Source organism: Ambystoma mexicanum, chromosome 6p (genome assembly GCF_040938575.1).
Source record: "Ambystoma mexicanum isolate Mex_15411 chromosome 6p, UKY_AmexF1_1, whole genome shotgun sequence".
NCBI lineage: Eukaryota > Metazoa > Chordata > Amphibia > Caudata > Ambystomatidae > Ambystoma > Ambystoma mexicanum.
The window spans coordinates 111,821,305-111,840,798 of record NC_090935.1 but is presented as its reverse complement, the minus strand read 5'-3'; the positions used below and the strand labels follow the sequence as shown (position 1 = coordinate 111,840,798).

The 19,494-nt window shown below is 49.1% G+C and overlaps 1 protein-coding gene and 2 pseudogenes across 1 annotated transcript in view; 2 read left to right on the top strand and 1 right to left on the bottom strand.

Annotated features, from left to right (window-relative positions):
• Positions 1-3,962, bottom strand: part of STOML2 (stomatin like 2) — a 392,482-nt gene extending 388,520 nt beyond the window's left edge. The window contains exon 1 of the mRNA XM_069626806.1: positions 3,813-3,962. Coding sequence (XP_069482907.1) covers positions 3,813-3,857 — 45 coding nt within the window. The 5' untranslated portion in view covers positions 3,858-3,962. The remainder of the gene's footprint in view (positions 1-3,812) is intronic.
• Positions 3,963-12,388: 8,426 nt separating this feature from the next.
• On the top strand, positions 12,389-12,539 carry LOC138512727 (5.8S ribosomal RNA; annotated as a pseudogene).
• A 388-nt stretch (positions 12,540-12,927) lies between these two features.
• Positions 12,928-16,361, top strand: LOC138512456 (28S ribosomal RNA; annotated as a pseudogene).
• The last annotated feature ends 3,133 nt before the right edge of the window (positions 16,362-19,494 follow it).

Genomic DNA, 19,494 nt, shown 5'->3' with positions numbered 1-19,494 from the left:
AAAAGTGTGCCCAAATTCCTCAGCCACTGGAGTGAAGCTAAAGTTTGCCAAAGATAGAGTCAAATCATCCCCTCAACCACTTCATGGGAACATTTAAAGTGACCTGCTGTTGGACAAGGCCCGTCTGCTGCCTAAACACTGGTACCCAGGACTCTGCCTATTGGACGTTGCAGCATTACAAATACTCCCTGGCTGGACAGGGCAGATGAAGGACTTGCATTATCATGGAGACCCAGGATAGGGTGCAACAGAAACCCATGATCAAAGGAACAGTGTTGCACTCTATTTCCAGCCTTCAAGAGATTTCATGTCATCTTGGGCCTCTGGAAGACACACACAACTGCCTTTGGCATTCTAAACTTTTCAACCCACTTCGATCTATTTTTGAACCACTGATTCGAACTCACCTGATTGTTCCCAAGTGTTTTTGAACCAACTGCTACTGTCGAACCGTGCAAAGTTATTGAACCCAGCGCCCGACTCGAACATCTCGATGCTGACTCAACCTACTGGGAAGCGCCGGACTTGACGAGTGGCAACTGAACATTTTTTGCTGGGAACCCAAACATTACCATTTCAGTATCACCCACAAGACCGGCTTAAACATATGGTCAAGGGCCTGTATCGCACACCGGGATCAAAATCTCATCTTCACCATTTACAGTTTGTTTATTGAATTTATAAAGCGCACCAGACCCGGGAGTAGCAGGGCGCAGCAAGGTTATATAGTGTACAAAATGCAATATACAAGTAGTCAAATTTCACAAAAGATATTACAATATACAGGTAGACAAATTTTGCAGAAAGGACAGAGTTATTTACATCATAGTATGCACGCGTATGCAATAATTTACAATCTGAGAGGCAGGCAGTACTGGTGTGCAAATAGTTTCAGTGGAAACTAGTTTTCGGTCAGATTGAGGTGGCTAATGAGGTTCGTTCTGAAGTGAGGGTAGGGTAGGTCAGCTCTCAACTCATGTGGCAGGGAGTTCCAGAGTTTAGCGGCCTTCACAGGGAAACTATTGCTGCCGATCTTGGAGGATTTTAATCTAGGTACTAGTAGGCAGTTAGTATTGACGGTTCTGGTAGGTTTGCTAGATGTTCTTCTAGCTATTCTGTCAATTAGGTAGCTGGGTGCAGCATTGTGCAGGGAGGCAATTTTGAGTTGTATTTTGGCTATCCACACATAACAATTGTATTGGCGTCTAATTGGGGTCATGTGCACTCTTCTGTTAATGCCTAGTGCAGCTCTGATGGCGTTGTTTTGTAGTATTTGGAGTTTTTGGATACAAGCTTTATTTGCACTGCTGTAGAGAGCATTACAGTATTCTAATCTTGAGAGAATTAATGAACCTGGACAATTCTGTAATATCACTATCTTATCTGACAACATTGGATGTATCTCATTTCGCATGATAAGTAATTTTTTTGTTATTCTTTAATGTGTAATTTGGCTATTAAAAAGCCTTAAACACAATAAAATAACAAAACAACCATACATGAATAAGTTAATAAAAAAAGGCATTACTCATGGTTTACTAAACTTTAGTGAAGCAGTGGCAAAGTTATCAATTATGACTTCAGGACATTGACATGAATGGATTCACCATACAGAAATATGTGCCGTTTCACAAAAATGTGTAGGTAGCCCTCAGGATTTTGCTTGCAGACTACTGGCTCTTGGCATACCTACACTTGAGAGTAAAATTATCAATAAAAACAGATACTGTTGTAAACACTATTGAAGCTGAAAAAATCTTGGAGCGAGACGAGGCAATGAACAAATGAGATATTGGAATGAATTATTTTTTGCAGTATGAACAACCTTGTGTCTAAATATTACTTTACGTTACAAGGTAATAAAACCAGTTTTAGTTTATATTGCAATGATTTTATAATTTTTTGGTGGTGTTGCAGTATGGGGCATTTTCTAGAGTTACACCCTCAGCACTATATGGTCTAGAAACTGCACTCGAAAGAGGGTCCACAACAAGTGAGGGAGAGAAAAAAGTGGTCAATTTTTGCAACAATGCCACTTTCTTAGGGTCATTCCAGGTAGTAATGACCCGCAGCCCAAGTTAATAGGCCCGAGCAAAGCCAGGTCATTACCATCTGCTACACCCCGAAGAATGGGCCGTTATGATACGAGTATCAAAGGAGAGTGACCAGGTGCTAAGCATGAAACCAACAGAGGGAAAACACAGGCCTCAGCAAGCATGTGGTCCATCACAGGGGAGACCAAACCAATTAAGTCTCCCAAAATAACATTTTTAAAATACTGTGTTAAAATTGTGCATTTTACACCACAATTTCGGCAGAAAATTTGGTAAAAAGCCACAGTTTGCCATCAGTTTTTTATACCACGCAGTATGTGGTCCCCTGGTACTTGTGGTACAGCAAGAGGGTAAGGTGGGGGGGTAAGTTAGTAGGACTGAGTGGGAGAAAAGAATTAGAGAGGTGTGATGTGCTGTTGGAAGCTTCAGTTCAGTTTACACCGTTCGCAAGCATAGGTGTAAATATTTGGTCGGTAGCCGTCATGTGCGGTTTGAATCATTGTTGCGGTGTAGTGAAGTGCGTGCAGTTTGTGGTGATCTAGAGGTATGCTTTGGTTTAGTTCAGAGTTTGAGAGGTGTATGCAGATGGGTGAGTTTTTTAGTGGGGTTGGTTAGTGGTGATAACTTATCGTACCCTCCTCCCAGTTTTGGCTGCCTGCAGCACATATCCTTCAAATGTCGTACATTGTAGTGTGCTACAATTCCCACTACTATTTTCTGTGTAGAGGTGTGGGTCGTTAACAGGGCTATTTAGTGGTTGTACCCTCTCCATCCTCCAGCGTTCAGACTAATGGAAGTCCACATCACTTTTCCCCCCCCCGGTACATCCCAGTGTGCAGCAACCATCGCCTCCACTGGCCCTTCCAGGCAAAGGGAATAAGGGGCATCCATTTCCTGTGCCCTTGAGCTCCCTGTGCCCCATGGTCCATCTGTTCCATCAATGGGTCGCCTCTCTCTCCCCTTTAGTTCCATTGTCCTCCGTCTTTGGTTCAATTCGTTCGGTCCCGTCTCTATCCTTTGTTTTCAGTAAGACCCTCTATGGAAACGGGTCTCCCTCCCATTCAGACGCCTTTTACATCCCCAATGGGCCATGCAAGACTGGGGAAGCAAACCACCCACAGCTTTGCATGGCCCATTGGGTATGGGCACAGGGGTATTGTAACTGTCAAAGTGAAACCATGTTTATCGCCTGCGTTCATAAGAATGTGATTGGCTGGCTTAAAACCACTAGGTGCTAATAACACATGGCGTGCCCCAGCATACCTTCCTATTTTGAAGCGTTCACATATGTCTAGGACCCACAAATACATTTGCAAAGTAGGCACACAAGGATGCTGCACTGAGAAATCATGACATAGTATTTAAAACTAGTGTGGTTTCTAATGGAGTGTGATTTAGTGGCGTATTGTTCTCCATTGTTATGGAAATGCGACAGTTTATCGGACACTGTGATGTCGAGTAAATACGCTTGTATAAACCGGTTGATGGGTATACACACGACTGGCCGAATGTGCCTTCTTCTAGGAGCCTTGGTGAGTGACCTGCAGCTGTATTACTGCAAAATGTTCCTTTATATTTGCTTGTGAAGTATTTCAATCTGTTCACCAAAGTCGTGTGGGGGGAAAAAACCATCCATCCAAATGCCCTCAGATAGGTCGGACTGCAGATTATAACGCAATGATATACTTGTCTCCACTTTAAAGGGTAATAATCGCGGCGGGGCACATGTAAGGCATTGGAAGACGTGCCAGCACTCACTCTCAGCAGTAAAGCCCCGGCCCCACACACAGCGGCCCGCAGCATGGCACCGGCTCCAGCCTCTGTCTGTCACACAAGGGTAGAGACTACTTCCCGCTAGAGGAACGGCCCTAGCGGCGTCACCTTGACAGAATAACTTGACGTTACGTCCTGCACGCTCTCTAAAACCTGAACGTCACGTTCCGTATAGCGTCGATCTCGTGAGTCGTGATCCGTGTAGGAGGGGTCTAGTTCCCGCCCGAGAAACGAACCATAGCAACGGGCCGCCTACTCGTCACGTGACTTCTGACGTCAGCGTTGTGATTTTCCGGAGCAATTTTAGTGAGCTTGAAGCGGGACTCCTCTGGCTGCTGGCCGGTGCAAGTGGCACCGAAAGTGGTGCAACGGAATCTGCATGCTATTCGCTTGCATCGGTTACGGTGGGCATTTTCTTTGGGATATTAAAAACGTTCCTGCAAGACACAGATTGAGACGGGGGGGGGGAAATTACATTTACTTAAAAATCATGGTACAGCTGTTCAACATGAAAGGTATGGGGGCTAAGAAAAGGGACAGTGGATGGTGGTGTTTAACTGATCATAAGGGGCACGTTTGATGAGGGTGTGTTTAGGATGGGTGGTTTTAGAGGGGGTTGGCTGGGGCTCGGCTGTCTGCGTGTGGTTTGGTAGAGGCACATGGGCTTCTTGGTGTGGGTCTGTAAGGGGGGAGGGGCATCTTGCAATATGGAGGGAGGATGGTGAATGATGGTATTGGTCTAGACTCGAGAGGGATGGGGTGTCTGGATGGATAGGGGCACGCTGGTGTGGGTCTGGTGGGATAGGGCACGTTGGTGTGGGTCTGGAGGGAGGGAATGGGGCACATTGCTGTGTGTTCGATGGGAGGGATGGGGAAATTGGTCTGTATCTGGGGAGGGATGGGGCACATTGTGGGTCTGGGAGAGGGATGTTTCATCTAGGTGTGGTCTGATGGGAGGGATGGTGGCATCTTGGTGGGGTCTGCAATAGATAGGGTCACATTGGTGTCGGTCTGGAACAGTTATGTGGCATCTGTTGGTCTGGATGGTGGGATGGGGCACCCTGGTGTAGGTGGGATGGGGACATCTGCGCATCTGGAGGTTGGCATGAGGGCATTATGGTGTGGCTCTCGAGGGAGTGGATGGAAGCACATTGGTGTCAGTTTGATGGGACGGATGGGGCACATTGGTGTGGGTCTGGAGGGATGGGGGCATCTTGCTGTGTGGCGGGAAGATTGATGCATCATGGTATGGGTCTTGAGGAAGGGATGGGGCATCTTGGAGTCCGGATCGGAGGGGGCCATCATTGGTCTGGAATGGAGGGACGAGGCATATAATGGGGGCATGTTAGGGAATGATGGAGCATATGGGTCTGAGTGAGGGCTGGAGCACTCAGATGGGAAGGAAGGGGGCATCTGGGTGTGAATGGCGGGTTGTGGTATATATGTCTGGAGAGCAGGATGTTGCTCTATGGGGGGGGGGTGGGCGCATGTGTGTGTCGAAGGGATGGGGTAACCCGGGTGTGAGTATAGAGAGAGGGCCTATGGTGCCATCTGAGTGTGAGTCTGGAGGTAGGGGTGAAGCATATGGGTGTGGCTCTAGAGAGAGGGGTGGAGCATCTTGGTGTAGTTATGGAGGGACGGATGTTGGTGTCTTTGTGGGTTCGAGGGAGGGATGGTGGCACATGGTTCCGGAGGGAGGTGGCATTTTAATCTGGAACGTGTGTTTGGAAGGAGAAATGGGGCATTTGAGTGTGAATTGGGACATGTAGGGCTGGGGTAATTACTTGTGAGTGGGGGCATGAAGGATCATTAACAGCGGAGCAGCCCGAGGGCCCGACCTCGGATGTCTCCCAGATGCGCACACTCACAGCCTGGAGCACCCCTCGCAACATCCAGGCCCCAGGGAGCGAGATTCCCTTCCACCGGAGGGTGGTCTGCGACCCAGCAGATGGACTGGCCGCCCGGCCGGTTGGGTTAGCCTGCTGGGGATGTCCCCCAACCACGCACCGGAGAGGGAGCCCCGTGTGGACCCCTCGTCATGGCCGCTGGGCAAGAACCACAAGCTCCACTACATAAAAGGTCCAGTTGGACCCAGTCCTGGCACCTTTGGCACCAGGCTCATGAGTAAGTGTGCTCTGCACACTTTTATTCTGGTGCACATTCTGTTTTTTCCCTGCATGGCCTCCACGTGCCTCCAGGTCAGACATGGCCATAACAGATAATTGGGCTGCATGTGCAGCATCCTCTAGGAGTGGCAGGGTGGGGCCACTCGACAGAGCAAATGGGCGTGACCGGGACCAGGCTATTTAAGACTGCCCCGCCCCATGCACGCACTTCACGTTAGTCTGCTTATAGCAGCGTAAAGTTGATTCCAGCAACAACCGCTGCCTGAAGCACCTTGCACCCTTACCCGATTCCAGCAACACCCGCAGTCGGAGCGCATCCTTACCTGATTCCGACTCCCAGCCACAACATTTACTCAGGAGTCCACCTCAGGAGTCCACCCAGACTTCGCCAGATAATCCCTGCAAGAGAAAAAGGCGAAACAAGGTTAGAAAAGCGATAGACATTACACTAAGGTCGCGCTTAGACCAATCCTCGCGCTTGACCTTAAAACCAAACTTACCACCTAATGGAACATTGTGAACTCCATTTTCTTCCATTGGGGCTCGCTTCTTGCACCACAACTACCGCTAGGGCTCATATCACCTATTGGAGAAGAGAAAAGACATTACAAAAGATACGGATAATAATCAAGGAAAGACATTACAAAAGGATACAGACAATAATTATTATTGAAAGGATACTTACCTTTGGAGTGGTTCAGCCACAGCCGGTCTGGACTGCCACGCACATGGACCAGTGAAGAAACTCGGTCTATCTAAAGCGCCCCTGCAGTGAGGAGCAGGACAGAGAGATTGCCATCATAATTAAACAGGTGAGACTATATGGGTCGGCGCATGTTCACCACATTCTGGGAAGAAGGGTTCAAGGGGGACCACAGTCATATCACAGCATTCTCACGGCCTCTCATATTCTCGCAGGGTCAGTGTCAACAACCAGCGCAGTCCACAACACAAGAGCAGGGGAAGAAGCCTGACCAAGGGGAGCCAGGTCCAGGGAGGGCTGCAACCGTGCCCCAACATCCCCGCAGAGACTGAGTGAGCGTAACAGAACGCAAAGCCTCTCCGAATCTCTGCCTGGGTGTTATGGAAACCTTGGAAACGTACCAGTTGGCCCAACTACTGGGGGAACTACGGGCAGAAGTTCATGCCTCCAGACAAGAAACCAATGCCTTAAGAAGGGACCTTATTGTAGCTTGAGAACAAACTGACGACTTGGCAAGACAAATGCCTCAGACCCACACAGGGCAGGTTTCATTACCTGGGCTTGCCCATCCTCCTATGCTGCAGCCATCACAACCAGTTCAAGTGGTGCTTCCAGGTGCAGTGCCACTGGCCCCGCCCAAACGCTTTACCGGCGACCCCAAAAAGTATGCTATATTCATGAACCAATGTCGCCTTCACTTCTTGTGCCGGCCTGGGGCTTTTCCTAATTATAGCGCAAGAGTCGCCTTTGTGCTTCCATATTTAGGAGGCAGTGCAGCGGACTGGTCGATACCATTGGTAAACCAGGATGACCCTCTACCCCGAAACTTTGGGGAATTCCAGCGGGAGATGGAAAAATTGTTTGCTAGGCACACTCAAGGACAAGCCCTGGGCAATGAACTATTGTCACTCGGGCAGGGAAACCAAGATCTGCTGACCTATATCGCTACTTTTAATCGTCTCGTAGTGCAAACAAACTGTCCAGAAGAGAAGAGGACCACACTCAGGGATTGCGTGGGGGAACTAAAGGATATTCTAGCCCAAGTGGTCAATCCTGAGGGTTGTGCCGAATACATCAACCTGACTGTGCAGCTTGACCATAGGTTGCAGAATCGAAAAAATGGATTGCACAAGAACTGGGGTGGTCGGTCTATGTGCGGCCCCGGGTCAACCAAACCAAAACCCACGAACAAACCGAACCAATGCAGATTGGGGTATTACGCAGTCCTATCTCCAAGGCTGAGAGAGAAAAAAGAAGACAACAACTCTGTTTATACTGCGGTAGAGCAGGACATTTCCTCCGGGAATGCCCAGTAAATCCCCCCAAGAAGATAGTTGGTGCAACAGACAATGGCAACGATGAAAAGGAACAAAATCTGGAAAACTCCACGCCCGACAAGCGTAGGGGTCCACTTGTCGAGTGAAAAGGAGTCTGTACAGACCTCACATCTGGTCATCCTGGTACTTTTGGTCAACCACCAACAACCGTCAAAGGTACATGCCTTGGAGGCATATATTGATAGCGAAGCGGTGGGAAATTATATTGATCAAGATCTGGCTGCACAAATAGGCCTTCCTCTCCAGAAAAAGCTAAAATCGGGAAACGTCACAGCAGTGGATGGTTCTCAGTTATCATCCGGCCTAGTGACGCAACATACCGAAAAAGTCATGCTGATGTGTCGGGATGGTCATCAGGAAGACATAGCTTTCGATCTCATTGGAGCTCACCAGTTCCAGATGATCTTAGGAATCCCTTGGCTGGAAACCCACAACCATAGGATCAACTGGCGAAAATGAGTGCTGACCTTTGTGCTAACATCTGCTACCACGAAAATGTGAAGAGCCGGAAACTCAAGGCAAAATCTATCCTGGGGCTCTCGGGTTCTCTACCCCCTGAATATCTGGATTACCAGGATGTGTTCTAGAAGGAGCAAGCGAATACCCTGCCTCCACACAGACCTTACGACTGCCAGATCGATCTGGTGTCCGGAGCATAAAATCCCTGCAGTCGAATTTACGCTCTAACAGAGCAAGAAAACCAGCATCTGAAATCTTACCTGGATTAGTACCTAGCTAACAGCTTCATCCGCCCGTCTAAGTCCTCGGCTCTTTTTCGTACCAAAGAAAGAGGGTGATTTAAGAACTTGTATAGATTATAGAGCGCTTAACCAAATCACGGTAAAGAGCAGATACCCCCTGCCACTCATCCCGGAGCTTCTAGAGCAGGTGAAGAATGCATGAATTTACACAAAACTGGACCTATGAGGAGCCTACCACCTTGTTAGAGTTAAAAAGGGAGACAAGTGGAAGACGGCATTCCGAACCAAATGTGGGCTTTTCGAGTATCAGGTCATGCCTTTTGGATTATGTAATGCCCCGGCGGCGTTTCAATTTTTTATGAACAATATGCTTCATTAATTATTGGATGTTTGCGCACTCATCTACATAGATGACATTCTTATTTACTCGGCTTACAAGGAGGACCACGTCGGCCATGTAAGAGCAGTTTTGGAAAAGCTTCGACACCATCGGCTGTTTGCCAAATTAGAAAAGTGTTTTTTCCATGTTACAGAAGTTGAATTTTTGGGCTTCATGCGCACACCATGAGGGGTACACATGGACACACGCAGGGTGGATGCTATCCTTCAATGGCCATCACCAACATCCACAAAAGTAGTACAGTGTGTGCTCCGATTTGCCAATTTTTATTGTTGGTTTATTCCAAGGTTTTCGCAAATCGTTCATCCAATTACCTCCCTACTGAGAAAAAATAAGAAATTCTTCTGGTCTCCGGAAGCAGAGAACGTCTTCCAGGAGCTGAAACTTGCCTTCACCACAGCACCAGTTCTTCGACACCCTCGAGCAGACCTGCCATACGTGGTCGAAACAGACGCCTCCAACGTAGCCATGGGAGCGCTATTCTCGCAAAAGGACCCTGACACAGGGCAATTATATTCCATAGCATTTTGGTCCCGTAAGTTTTCTGCGCCAGAATTGAACTATGCAATCACTGACAAGGAACTGCTAGCGATTAAGGGAGCCTTCAAAACATGGAGACACTATCTCCTGGGAGCAAGACACACGGTCACAGTTATCACAGATCACCGTAATCTACAATACTAGAAGACTGCCAAGTCCCAATCCTCAAGCCAGCTTCGCTGGTTCTCTTCTTTGCAGAATACGATTTTGTCATTACTTACAGACCAGGAGTACGCAAGGGGAACGCAGATGCTCTGTCACGCATAGGTGAGGACAAAGAAACTTTCACCACATCTGAGCCTGTGGCCATCATTCCCGAAGAACTGATCCAAAATGAAATTGCTGCAACCGCCTGTCTGGATGACTTGAAAACCGATCTCCAATCTAAGATGAATCAAACAGCACAACAGGAGTGGCTAGCCAGAGGAGACCAATACACCATCAAAATTGATCTACCCCATTTTCAAGGGAGACTATATATTGAGGACAAGAAATTACAAGACCAGATAATAGCAAACTACCATGAATCATTAATGGAAGGACATCCAGTGATTGCCAAGACTCCAGCTAAAATACAAAAGGGCTATTGGTAGCCAACCTGGAGAAAAGACATTGCCCAATTCATTGCGACCTGTGGTGTCTGAGCGCAACACAAATCTAAGAAGTTAAGTCCAGTAGGGTTACTACGTCCCTTGACTGTACCACCAGCACCATGGCATACGCTGTCTATGGACTTTATCACTGATCTTCCTCCCTGCAACGGATTTAACACAATCCTGGTTATTGTAGACTTATTCTCCAAGATGGCCCATTTTATTCCATTGAAGGGGCTTCCCACTGCTTTCCCCCTTGCCACAGTGTTTTTGGAGCAAATTGTCAAGTTACACGGTTTCCCATTGGTATTGATCTCAGATCGCGGAACACAATTTGTCTCAGCACTCTGGAGGAGGTGCTGCAAAATAGCCAAAATTGATCTCCGGTTATCCACGAGTGATCATCCCCAAACTGATGGCCAAACCGAACGGACCAACCAAACCTTGGAGCAATACCTGAAGTTTCAAAAACTGAGGAGTCCTGGAAAAACATCCTTTGGTTGACCGAATTCGCCTACAATAATTCCATCCACACTAGCACCGGACAGACCCCATTCTACACAGTGCATGGTCGACATCCTCGAACATCCACTTTTGATTCACTTGACGAATTAGAAATGCCAGCAGTCACAACCTTGCACAAAACTATCACTCAAACTCTTAAAGAAGCAGCTGAAAATCTGACCAGAGCCAAAGAACAACAGAAAAAACTTGCAGATCGACACCAAAGAGATGCTCCACATTATCAGGTCGGGGACAAAGTTTGCTTGGCATCAATCCCTTGAAAGGACCACAAGCCTTCCGTCCCAGGTACCTGGGACCTTATCCCATCAAAGCCATAATTAACCCTGCTGCCATGATATTGGATTTACCATCTAATATGCGGATCCATCTGGTGTTCCATGTTTCTTTCTTGAAACCAGGTACTCGGATTGAGGCACCACCCGAGCCCCACATCATAGAAGGAGAACCGGAATAAAGACTATTCTGGATTCCAAGATAGTGCGATCTAAACTGTACTACCTTGTAGACTGGAAAGGTTATCGACCTCGAGCGTACATGGGAACCTAGTGAATTTGTCCATGCTCCACGACTAATCGGACAATTCCATCGCAACAACCACTCCAAGCCAGGACCAGGAGGAAGAACACCCGTGAGAGGGGCCTTGAGGGGGAGTGCTGTCATGGCCACCGGGCAAGAACCACAAGCTCCACTACATAAAAGGTCCAGTTGGAACCTGTCCTGGCGCCTTTGGAGCCAGGCTCATGAGTAAGTGTGCTCTACACACTTTTATTCTGGTGCACATGCTGTTTTTTCCCTGCAGGGCCTCCACGTGCCTCCAGGTCGGGCGTGGCCATAGGAGTTAATTGGGCTGCACGTCCAGCATCCTCTAAGAGTGGCAGGGTGGGGCCACGAGTCAGAACAAATGGGCGTGGTCAGGACCAGGCTATTTGAGCTAGCCCCGCCCGCATGCAAGCTCCTCTCTCTGACCCGCGCGCATGCTTTGAGTGCACCCCGGTTGGCAGGGAAGCCCAGGTGGCAGCTGAGAGCCGAGGGACACCTGGCTGTACTCGAGCAATGCCTCTCCAGGCAGACAGGGGCCCAGAACGCCAGACGCGGCCCCTAAGCCATGGCGCAGCAGGCTTAGTCAATGGGCGGGCATTGAGATTCCAGCCACCCGCGTCTGTGGATGAGTGATGGCCAGGCCCGCTGGTGCAGCGGGCGACCTTACCTCTTGCCCAGGTACCTGGAGCTAGGCCCTGTGCGGCCAGGCTGGGGTTTGAAGACTTAGCACTCCCACCTGACCCGCTACCCATGCGGTCTCTGTCCCGCCTCTCCGTACCCCCCACCTCCCTGAAAGGGGATTGGAGGGGGTCGGGGAAGGATAAGTTGATCAGGCCGCGTGGGCCGGCAGCAGAGCTGCCTGCCTCCATCCCTGTGGTAAGCGCCCTGCTGCTGCGGGCGATGGGCAGGCTTTCTGGGCTGAGCAGCTGGATTTATTTTGTTTGTTTTAAAACCACAATGGTCTCGGACGACTCCCAAGTGGGGAAGCTAGACGGGGCGCTAGGCTGTCTCTCCACAGGTGGCGTTGCCTCCCTCCGGCCTCTACTGCACTGGCAGGGACAGCCCAATGTCTGGAATAAAAAGAAAAGTTGCCTGTGACTCTTGTCGGTGGATCACTCGGCTCGCGTGTCAGTTAACGCAGCTAGCTGCAAGAATTAGTGTGAATTGCAGGACACATTGATCATCTATACTTGGAACGCGCCTTGCAGCCCTGGGTTCCTCCCGGGGCAATGACTGTCTGAGGGTCACTTGAACATCAATCGCCCCAGGGTTTCCTCCACGGGACGTGGCTGGGGCTCTATCCGTTCCCTTTGTCCCCCTAAGGTCAGACCCCAATCAGCACCATCGCAGGATCCCTGGACCTGGCACGCAGGCTCTTTGCCGCAGCTTCCTGGTCTCCCCAGTTTCCCTACATCATGCAGGTTTTGGGAGCCTGACGCGCTCTCGTGGTTTTGGTGGCAGCAGGCCTTTAAAAAAGCCTGGCGCAGCTTTACCCTACCCTGGGGCACCTGGCTGTAGCGCGTGTGGCTGTCTGTGGTGTCCCACGGCTGCTGACACAGGATGGCCCTGGAGCGCGGGCCTTGCGACCATGTAGGCTTCGGCTGCAGATCGGGACAGCACACACTCCCACGACTACAGCCTCAGATCAGACGTGGTGACCCGCTGAATTTAAATATATTACTAAGTGGAGGAAAATAAACTAACCAGGATTCCCTCAGTAACGGTGAGTGAAGAGGGAAGAGCCCAGCGCCGAATCCCCGTTCAGTGGCAGCCATGGGAAATGTGATGTACAGAAGACAGACTCCCCGTCGTCGCTCAGGGGGCTCAAGTCCTTCAGACCGAGTCTCACCCTACGGATGGTGTTAGGCCGGTAGCGGCCTCCGGCACGCCGGATCAGGGTTCCTTGGGAATGCAGCCCAAAACGGATGGTAAACTCCATCTCAGGCTAAATACAGGCACAAGACTGTTGGCCAACAAGTACAGTAAGGAAAAGTTTAAAAGACCTTTCAAGAGGGTGTGAAACCGTAAAGGTAAACGGGTGGGATCCGTGCAGTCCACCCTCTGGATTCAACACGGCGGGCAGGTTGTTTGCATCAAACGGCGGATGCCCTTGCGGGACTGCCGCCCGGGCACACCCAACTCCTGCAGGGCGCATTTCTTCTGTGGCGGTGCACCACGACTGGCTCTGGGTCGGCTGAGAAGGCCCCAGGGGGCAGGTGGCTCTCCGCTCCGGCAGAGAATGTTACAGCCCCCTGACAGCAGTTTTGCTGTGTCTGTGGGGCAGAGGGAGATTGACAGCCGCCGCACCCTTCTCCGGCAACTGTCCCGGCTCCTCTTGGGGGTCACTGGGGCGGCAACGAAAGACGGAGCTCCCGATGCAACTGTCGACTATGGTGGACTGCCCTCAGTGCGCCCGACCACGTTGCGCAGCGGGCGGCAAGGCCCACGAAGGGCACCTGGGGTCTGAGGCGATGTCTGTGATCCACCGGACTCATCTTGAAATACAAACAAAGGAGTCTAACACGTGCAAGAGTTGGAGGGCTGAACAAAGCCCTGTGGCGCAACGAAGGTGAGGATCAGCGTGCACCAGCTGGGATTTTGTCACGGTGGGCGCACTACCGGTCCAGCTTGCCCGCTCTGTCAGGGAGGTGGAGCATGAGTGTGTGTGTGATAGGACCCGAAATATGGTGAAGTAGGCCCGGGCAGGGCAAAGCCAGAGGAAACGCTGGTGTAGGTCCGTAGTGGTCCTGACATGTAATTGGTCGTCCGAACTGGGTATAGGGGCGAAAGACTATTGAACCTTCTAGTAGCTGGTTCCCTCCTATGTTTCCTTCGGGATAGCTGGCACACGGAGACCCCAGTTTTATCTGGTAAAACTAATGATTAGAGGTATTGGGGCTGAAATGATCTCAATCTATTCTCAAACATTAAATGGGTAAGAAGCCCGGCTCGCTGGGGTGGAGCCGGTTATCGAATGCAAGTGCCCAGTGGGCCACTTTTGGTAAGCAGAACTGATGCTGTGGGATGAACCGAACGCTGTGTTAAAGTGCCCGATGCCAATGCTCATCAGACCACAGAAATGGTGTTGGTTGATCTAGGTAGCAGGATGATGGCCATTGAAGTCAGAATCTGCTAAGGAGTGTATAACAACTCACCTGCCGAATCAACTAGTCCTGAAAATGAATGGCGCTGGAGCGTCTGGCCCATACCCAGCCGGCGCTGAGAGCCGCTGGGGCTAAGCCATGATGAGAAGGAGGTCTGCTGTGGTGCGCATGAAAGCCCAGGGCGAAGGCCCGGGTGGAGCCGCCACAGGTGCAGATCTTGGTGGTAGTAGCAAATGTTCAAACAAGAACTTTGAAGGCCGAAGTGGAGAGGGGGTTCCATTTGAACAGTAGTTGAACATGGGTCAGTCGGTCCTAAGAAATGGTCGAGCGCCATTCGGAAGGGATGGGCGATGGCCTCCATTGCCATCAGCTGATCGAAAGAAAGGGAGGCCGGTTCAGATCCCCGAACCCAGAGTGGCGGAGACGGGTCTTCCTTGCGGCATCCAGTGCGATAACGTACACTATCCCAGAGAAGCTGGCGGGATCTCTGGGGGGTGTCCAGTTTTCATAGTGAAGAGCAGAGCCCCTTGGAATGGGTTCGCCCCAAGGGAGGGGTCGAGCCTTGGAAAGCGTTGCCGTTCTGGCGGCGTCCAGTGAGCTCTCACTGGTCCTTGAAAATCCAGGGGAGATGGTGTAAATCCTGCGCCGGGCCGTACCCATATCCGCAGCATTTCTCCAAGGTGAACAGCCTCTGGCATGTTGGAACAATGTAGGTAAGGGAAGTCGGATCCGTAACTTCAGGAAGGGCTGGGTCGTTGGGCTGGGGTGCGAAGCAGAGTTGGCTGCGCGCTGCAGCTGAGCAAGGCATCTCCCCTTCCCCCCTCCCCCCTCCAGGGCGGTGCCGACTCTAGATTGAGCCGTGTCCTTGATCTGGATCGCCCTAGCTGCGGTGGTCGCCTCCCTCCGGGGGTTCGGGGACGGCGTTCTGCCTCGGGCCGAGGCCTAGCAGCTGCCTTAGAACTGGTGTGGACCAGGGGAATCCGACTGTTAAAGTGGGTGTTGACGCAATGTGATTTCTGCCCAGTGCTCTGAATGTCAAAGTGAAGAAATTCAATGAAGCGCAGGTAAACAGCGAGAGTAACTATGACTCTTAAGGTAGCCAAATGCCTCATCATCTAAATAGTGATGCGCATGAATGGATGAACGAGATTCCCACTGTCCCTAACTACTATCTAGCGAAACCACAGCCAAGGGAACAGGCTTGGCAGAATGAGCGAGACAGAAGACCCCGTTGAGATTAACTCTAGTCTGGCACTGTGAAGAGACATGGGAGGTGAAGGATCAGTGGGAGGCCCTCGGGCCGCCGGAGAAATACCACTACTCTTACAGTTTTTTCCCTTACCCGGTGAGGCGGAAGTGAGCACTGTCGCACTCTCGCTTCTGGCTCCAAGTGCCTGGCGCTTGCCGGGCGCATCCCGCTCTGGGGACAGTGGCAGGTGGGGAGTTTGACTTGGGCGGTGCACCTGGCAAACCATAACGCAGGTGTCCTAAGGTGAGTTCGGGGAGGGCCGAAACCACCCACGTAGCAGAAGGGCAAAAGTTTGCCTGATCTCGATCTTCAGTATAAATATAGACTGTGAAAGCGGGGCCTCGGGAACCTTCTGACTTTTTGGCTTTCAAGTAGGAGGTGTCAGAAAAGTTACCAAAGGGATAACTGGCTTGTGGCGGGCAAGCATGCATAGCGACGTCCCTTTAATCCTGCTCAGTACGAGAGGAACCGCCGGTTCAGAAAATTGGTGTATGTGCTTGGCTGAGGAGCCAATGGGGTGAAGCTACCATCTGTGGGATTATGACTGAAGTCACAATCCACCTGTGATGAAGTCTTACTTGGGGGGTGGGGGGTCCTAAAATACTTATAAATGTATAGAAATGAATGACTTGATTTCATGTTATGGGAAATGTGTATATGTATTGAACAGAAGGAGCTTGGAAGGTGCTTTTCTCTAACGTGAGCTGCTTGCTCTTGGTTACTAGGAAACGACGGAGGAACGAGGGGAAGCGGAGATTGGCAGTTATGAGTTTAATATATAGTTGCTGAAAACTACTCGCGCTGCTGCGCTCAGAAAGTCTTCTTTTTTGTTATAAAGGTGATCGTCACCGTAAGTTTTGAGTAGAAGAAAACAGAGTTTGGCCGAGTACGAGCGTGCTCATAAAGCCGTTACAGGAGAAGGGGCTTGTATCTTTCCTTTCGGCTCAGGAGGGAGACGATCTTCGCAGAACAGCTGATTTCCAGCTGGAGGCTTAGCCGTGTCAGGCCCGAGGCGAGGAGGCGGAGACCGAGGAGGCGGAGCCGACGGACATCTGTAAACCAGGAAATCAGCTGATTGGAAGAGCAGAGCGAAGAGGAACAAAACAAATCGAGAGCCCGAGGAAATTTGGGTAACAATGTGTGTTGTTGTGAATGTGCTTGTGTACCAAGGAAGATAACGAATGAGAGACTGAACTGTATAAATAGCACAGAATAGTGTCGAGAGAGATCTGAAGCTTGGAATACGACATCTGAGAAGAGACTACAACGGATACGCAGTGTGTCGCTGGGCAGGCATAAATAACGGTCGTGAACCGCAATTGTTTGCATACTTTAACAAAAAAATACTAAAATGATGTTGCTGAAAGGAAATTATTAAGCAGAAGTCCAGCGAAAATAAAGACTCGAACAAGACAATAAAATGCATGGTGTTTAAAGAGAAGAGAGGGAATAGATAAAGAAAAGGTCAAGAGCTAGAAACGGAAAAGAAGTAAAAGAAAAAAAAGAACCAAATGGCACACTGACAATAAACCAAGACACTCACCTAAACATCGTCTTCTTACCAAAAATCCTTGAGAATCTGGATCAAAGACGTATCCTTTTTTTCCTAAAAGAAAGAAAGAGAAAAGTTTCGGTGTTGGGAAGCAAACAATCCCACAAAACCTACTCTCTGTCTCAGTGTTTTTTACTATATAGCTCAAGTGAATCCATTACAGTTTGGTGTCAGCAGTGGGATAAGGGTACGCCATGGAAGAACTTATCAAAACTTTAAGCGAGGGTCAACAACTCCTCCAACAAGCTCTACAACTCCAGAGCCAAAAAGCACAAGCAGATAGGCTAGCTTTTCAACAAGCCCTACAGGTACAACAAGCTCAACTGCTGGAAGTCACAAGTCTAAGAAGTACTCCCCAAGTTCCAACCTCCATATTACAGAAATATACAGCCGGGGAAGATCCTGCACATTTCTTCGTGAACTTCGAGTGTGTGGCCAGGAATGCGCAATGGCCAACAGAAAGATGGTGCCGCTATATCGCCCCCTTAATGACTGGGGAAATGCAATGCGCTTATCAGGCTGAAAACCCGACTGGTGACAAAAACTACGGAAATATGAAGAGGGTTGTTTTAGAAAGATTGGGGCACGATGAAGAGACTTATAGAATAAAGTTCCAAGAAGTTAAGTTAACAGGGGAAGAAACCCCTAGACAACTATTCTATAGGGTGAAAGAGCTTGCTGAAAAATGGTTACAATCTACTACGTTCTCCCCACAAGAAATAATAGAGAAAATAGTGTTGGAACAATTTGTTGATGCACTTCCTGGACCAGTGCAATGATGGGGCAAACAACATCACGACCCTCGTTACTTGAGGCTGTTGACATCGCCTCAGCCTATCAGAAAGCCGGGCAGGGCAGGATGCTAATTTATGTGAATAATCACCGACCCAATGTCAGCTTGAGTAAGCCTTTGAGTCAGACAAGATGGCCAAACTCCATGTTAAGAAAATCAGAGTCAGAAAATGTCCACTCCCGACCTAGTAGTGAAGGCCCTGTTAATTACAGACAAACATCAACTGCAATAAGAGGTCCTCAGTGCTTCGAGTGCGGAGACTGGGGACTCCTAGCTAGACTATGTCCAAAGAAAGTGAAATCTGAACCAATGGATGTTGGAGTCTTTGAAACCCTGAAGGACAACGAATACCAAGAACAACCTATTGTGAATAAATCGGAGTATATATATATATATATATATATATATATATATACCTGTGATGCAGAGGTAGATGGGGAAACCCACACGAGCCTTGATCGACTCAGGGAGTCTCCAAACAGCTGTAACATCAGAACCGCTAGGTGAAGGTTATAATTCTAATCGGGAAATACCCATTAGATGTGTACATGGGGATATAAGATCATACCCTTCAAAAGAAATATATATAAAGTTGGCTGGGGAGACAATAGGGGTAAGAGTGGCTGTTTTACCCAAGTTACCCGAACTTTTATTGGTTGGATCCGACATACCCAATTTTTCAAAATTAGTCAAACAAATAGAGAAGAGCTGGTTAGAAACAACCCCATTTCACGACCAAGAAATCATCAGTTCCCTTCCGAAAATGCCAAAAAGTAAAACGCTGAAGAGATTCCTTTAAAGAGATTTGAGAGCGAAGAATGTACTTCCTGTAGCTGTGGATTGGAAGCTAGATGAGGAAGGAGATAGCTTTCGTTCAGCACAGGACAGTATGCTAGGAAACGTGCCTTAGAACCCTCAACAAGACAAGGTCCTCACTTCATTAAACAAAATGGACTATTATAGGACAAGCAAGTCTCGGGACAATGAGGAACTGAAACAGTTATTAGTTCCGAACAAGTACTGTAAAGCAGTTTTGGAAGTCGCTCATCTACAGATTGGGGAAGGACATTTGGGAACTGGAAAAATGTCTCAGAAAATGGTATCAAGGTTCTACTGGCCAGGATTATATAGTCCGGTAGTTACATTTTGTCAAGCTTGTGAAGAATGTCAAAAGAAGAACAGAGCTAATGTAAAAAAAAGCACCTTTACAGTCTATGCCAGTAGATTTAGAGCAGTTTAGTAGGATAGGCATGGATATTGCAGGACCTCTAGAACCAACCAGAAGAGGACATAAGTATATACTTGTAATAGTGGATTATGCAACACTATATCCGGAAGCTTTTCCTTTAAAGGCAACCAATACACAACAGATTTGTGATGTCCTGATTCCCTTCATAGGTCGAGTCGGGATACCTAAGGAGATTGTAACCGACCGTGGATCAAACTTCCTCTCCAATATCCTTAAACAAGTATGCGAAACCCTAAAAATTGATCATCTTAAAAC